Source organism: Polyodon spathula, chromosome 15, assembly GCF_017654505.1.
Source record: "Polyodon spathula isolate WHYD16114869_AA chromosome 15, ASM1765450v1, whole genome shotgun sequence".
Lineage (NCBI taxonomy): Eukaryota > Metazoa > Chordata > Actinopteri > Acipenseriformes > Polyodontidae > Polyodon > Polyodon spathula.
The window spans coordinates 18,428,447-18,433,065 of NC_054548.1; the positions used below are offsets into that span (position 1 = coordinate 18,428,447).

Consider the following 4,619-nt stretch of genomic DNA (forward strand, 5'->3'; position numbering starts at 1 on the left):
TTTTTATATTTTTTTTGTTTTTTTTTTTTCCTTTTTTTTGTACCAATATAATTTCATGAGGTTTAATTTTGAACACATTTAAAGTCAACACAGTTGTGTAATGTATTTTCAAAATTATTTATTATATATCACTGTTATATATTTATTATTCATAAGAATACATTATACGAATAAACTGTTATGTAGTAATCTGTTAAACCAGGCATTTACTCAAAAGACTAAAAAATCTCAAGGTTTTGTCAGTTACACCGGAGAGACACAAAAAATATAGCCATTATCGGACACTTTTTTTTTTGTCTCTTTCCTTTAAATTTGTACAATCAAGTTTGTATATGCTTTCTACAGAACGTGAAACAGAATGTGGAGAATGCTTTTAGAAGAACGCTAAACACATCTTAATTGATAAATATGGTCACACTGTGTACAAACAATGTAAGTGAATTATGTTATGTAGATGTAAATGACTGCAACATAATATGTTCTGTGCTGATCTGTTTCAGGTAAACAGGTTATTCATCCCAACCAAATCAAGATTGTTCAAGAAGAATATTTCCCAAGCCCAGAGAAGGTGAAATGGGCACAAGATCTGATCTCTGCTTTTGATGAACATCAGAAATTAGGAAAGGTAAAGCTTAATCAGATGCTATTCAATTACACAATGCCGTTGCTGAAATTGATTTACGTGTTGTCAATGAAGTTTTGTTTTTTTTTTGCCACTAACTTTGTTAGGAGTTCAATATTTACACTAGATTAAGAAACAAAGGAAGCTGAGGTAAGTAAATGCAAATATCAACGTGCAAGAAAACAGCAGTTTAATGTTCAGAGATTTTGTAGATGGGAAAAACAAATTAGGTGTAGGATATTATTTTTTCCTAATTTAGTGCATCATTGAATCTTCTGTTTTGTGCTCTGTGGGCTATTATTAATCTTTAGATGCTGCAGTGGTGATGCACAATCTGCCTCCATCTTGCTGCCAGGAATTTGTACATTAGGTATGGCCTGGAGGAAGAATTGTAGCGATCGCAGTGTTGGCACTTCATTACCTTAAAGGTTACCCCGAAAAGCACCTCTTTCGTCTTGCTAATGACCAAAATTAAAAAAAAAAAAAAAAAAGTATGTATGTGTATAAATAATTAAGCCAGTGAATTGTGCTTCTGTAAAATTGTGTTTAACTTGACAGGATTAAATTGTTGCATATAATATGTTACTGTATTTTATTGATATATTATTGACTTATATAGCTATAATCATACATTTACAACTGAGTAGGGAATTCAATTATTGTGGCAATAATATAAAAAAAACAAAAAAAAACATAACTATAGATGGGTTGAAATAGTAAATTCCCTCCAATATGTAGAGCTTTAATTATTTTCACAGAGGGTTGTTGGGGAAAGAAATCAGCTGTTCTTAAAACCATAACGATCATTTCACCAAGTTTATTTATTCCTCAAAAAAATCTCCAACACTTAAACCAATGGAACAGTTTGAATTTGTAATTGTTTCTTTTTTTTTCTTCCAGGGTGCTTTCAGTTTTCATGGAAGTATGATCGACATGCCTTCACTAAAGCAGGCGCAAAACATTGTTACCCTCGCCGCAGCAATCCAAGACAAATGATCTGGCAGAAGATCATCCAAAATATACTGTAAACTCCAATATATTTGCATAGGTAAAATGAATAAAAGTTTTAAAAAGAGATTGTTTTGAAAAACAAAATGCTTCAGTGGATTTGTACTAATCAAGTTCTGAAAAGAAAGCCCATTGCTTCTGTGTGTGTATCAATGTTGCAGTTCCAGTAATCTGGACCTTTTATCACACATGGAATCGCAAAAGAAGTAAACGCAGGGTTTTAATTGTAATTTTAGTTTTTACATATAAATGAGCAGCCTAACGTTTTTCCCCCAGACCCTCTGTTTAAGAGTATGCATCTCGCCACTGGTAGGTCAGATGTGTGGGTCCACAGTTCCAGAGGTCCAGTCAGCTTGGAGTAAGGGTAAATAAACATACAGCCAGCCGTTGTTCTGCTGTTCAGCTGGTGCTCCTACACCAAAGGGCTAAAGGGTTTTTGAGCTGCGCTGGATCAAAGTTGTGGTTGCCAGAGAACTTCAATGAGTTTTCTTAAACCAACAATCTGAGATTTTGTTTCAGCCCCTCGGTAAATCACAGCCCTTTGTGTGCTTACTATGGGCCACTGTTCTTGGTGAAATGGGAATGAATACTTTTAAACTGGGCATCAACCCTCCCATGACCTGCACAGCAGCAATGCTACTACACTTACACAAACACCACAGGGAAGGCTGTTTTGGTTATTTTCAGTATGTAAATATACAGCAATTCACAAAGTTTTTTTTTTTTTTTTTGGTTTGTTTTATGCCCTGTTGCCCGCCTTTTGAATATGTTAAAAAGGATATACATATATGCTCCTGTAAAATATCATCAAGTATTGCATTGCATCACAGTCAAGTTACATTTCCAGTTACTGTTGTAAGAAATGTAAATGAGTTACCATTCAAATATAAAACCAGAGCTAACAACATCAAGGACATCAACTTGCTGTTGAACAAATAACGCCTTGTTTGAAGGTTTGATAATAAAGTGATATTTTTATGAATTATTATTAACAATTGATTCACGTTTATGAGAAAACAACCTTTTTTAGTATTCAGGGGTCCTCAAAAAAATGAATGTCCCCAAAAAAAAAAAAATCTTAACTCACAGTAGGCGAGTAAAAATAGTTTTCGCAATAAGACGGAGGACAGTAAGGTTTGATGTTGCATGATGAATTGTGTCTGCATAAAGCATTCTGTTGGTTTTGCCAGGCTAATGCCTGACAAGAAGATATAGCACACTGCTGTTCTCAGCCAAAGGCCGAACAATAAGCTGACTTTCTGGCACTTGGCCACGCTTTCCACTTTTTTTTTTTTTTTTTTTTTTTTTACTCCTTTTTGTATTATTTTTTTTTTTTTGTATTTGTTTCGCTTAATGTAAAGTGCCAGCTGTTTTAATTTCTTCCCGTTTGAAGAGTCAACTATTGCTCCGCTCACTGTCTCATTGGCGAGGTAGACCCTTCATCTAAGCGACGCAGAACGACTTTTTAATTTCGAGTTTGAGAGAAACCCAGTGATAGGTCAGTCACACAAACCTGTGCTCTGGTTTTACAGTAAATCACGCGTCATCTAGCCCTGTCTGTTGTAAAGCTTTTAAAATGCAAATAGTGCTGCTGCATACTCCGTCTTTGTCACCCTGCACAGTAAATAATGTAGAACAGGTGTTGATTCATAAGACAGAAAAACGGCAGTATATAATGTAATTCATACAAAAAAAGAGTTCAGTATTTCTATATAATCTATGCAGGAATTGGTATTCGTGTGGCTTCATAGGCAATTTTAGAATTGCATTCTATGAGTCTACTAACCTGTTAACATCTTGCAACCTCTAAATATATCTCTTCTTTCAATACAGATCCATGATCTGTTGTATTACAGGAATGACTGAAAATCATAAATTACTTTTTGCATGCGTATCATTTCTCAACGATTCAGTGGTAATATAAAGCTTATCAGTTGGATAGGTTTATTTAATGCAGTAATCCATTGGTCGCATAAGAAAATGATTATGATTTGTCTGACTATCTAATAGATAATCATATTTAAATCAAAGAGCAGATATTTGACTGACTTTATTTAGGCGTCGGTTCACTTGTTTTACTGATTTCATGATGTCATCTAGGCTTAAAGGTATGTGGCTCCTTCCAACTAATTCTCTATAATATTACATGACACTTCTATTATGTGTCCAGATTGACATAATATTCTCAGCCAGCCTAGCAGATTTAAATACATTTTACTGGGGATCCCTTAGAGAGTAAATTACAATTAACACTATTAAAATTATACAAAAACTAATGAGACTCAATTACTTTGAAAATGATCTAGGAGTACAATTTCATTGAGTGCTACGCTGGTTGTTTCATTAGATTAGTTTAATAAATCATCAGGTACAATACAGTGCGTAATATATGTATGCAAAACACTGTCCTTGGAAAATTAAAATGAAATGTTTTGCATAATTTTTTCATTAATCTCAATAGGACCCGTGTGGTAGAGATTGTTTGATTCCCTTGATTTCCCGCCTGGGGGTTCTCCAAATAATGTCTTCATTGTTTTACTAGTGTGCTAATGACAATCTGTGACAACCTCATTTTAACAGAGGATTATTTCAGTGCGGTAAAATGTATCGTTTAGATTAAAGGCAATGGGCGTTCATAGCAATTGACTTGGTATAACAGCAATTATAAAATTCAAGTAGGCAGCATTTATACTTATTAGTATAGTTTAAAAAATAATCCTGGTTTAGTGCACTTCTGAAACAATCAAACACGATTCTGCATAGCTTTAGGTCTAAGACGCCGATTTTCAGGAACGATGTATAGTATTGTAATTAAGGAAACACAATAACAGAAGCAATACAATAGCATACACTACAATCAGTTTTGCACTTCCATTTTAAATCAAAGTTGACCCGCTAAATAGAACATATTAGTGTTAAAAATAATATTTGTCGTTTGTGCTGCACCTTTAGTTTATCCCAATATGTGTATTTATTTGACCTCGTTTTA

At 33.9% G+C, this 4,619-nt stretch overlaps 1 protein-coding gene across 1 annotated transcript in view; it reads left to right on the plus strand.

Moving 5' to 3' along the window:
* Positions 1-2,611, plus strand: part of clybl (citrate lyase beta like) — a 62,318-nt gene extending 59,707 nt beyond the window's left edge. Inside the window, exons 7-8 of the mRNA XM_041272528.1 lie at positions 501-625; positions 1,523-2,611. Of these exons, the coding sequence (XP_041128462.1) occupies positions 501-625; positions 1,523-1,618 (221 nt within the window). The 3' untranslated portion in view covers positions 1,619-2,611. The remainder of the gene's footprint in view (positions 1-500; positions 626-1,522) is intronic.
* The last annotated feature ends 2,008 nt before the right edge of the window (positions 2,612-4,619 follow it).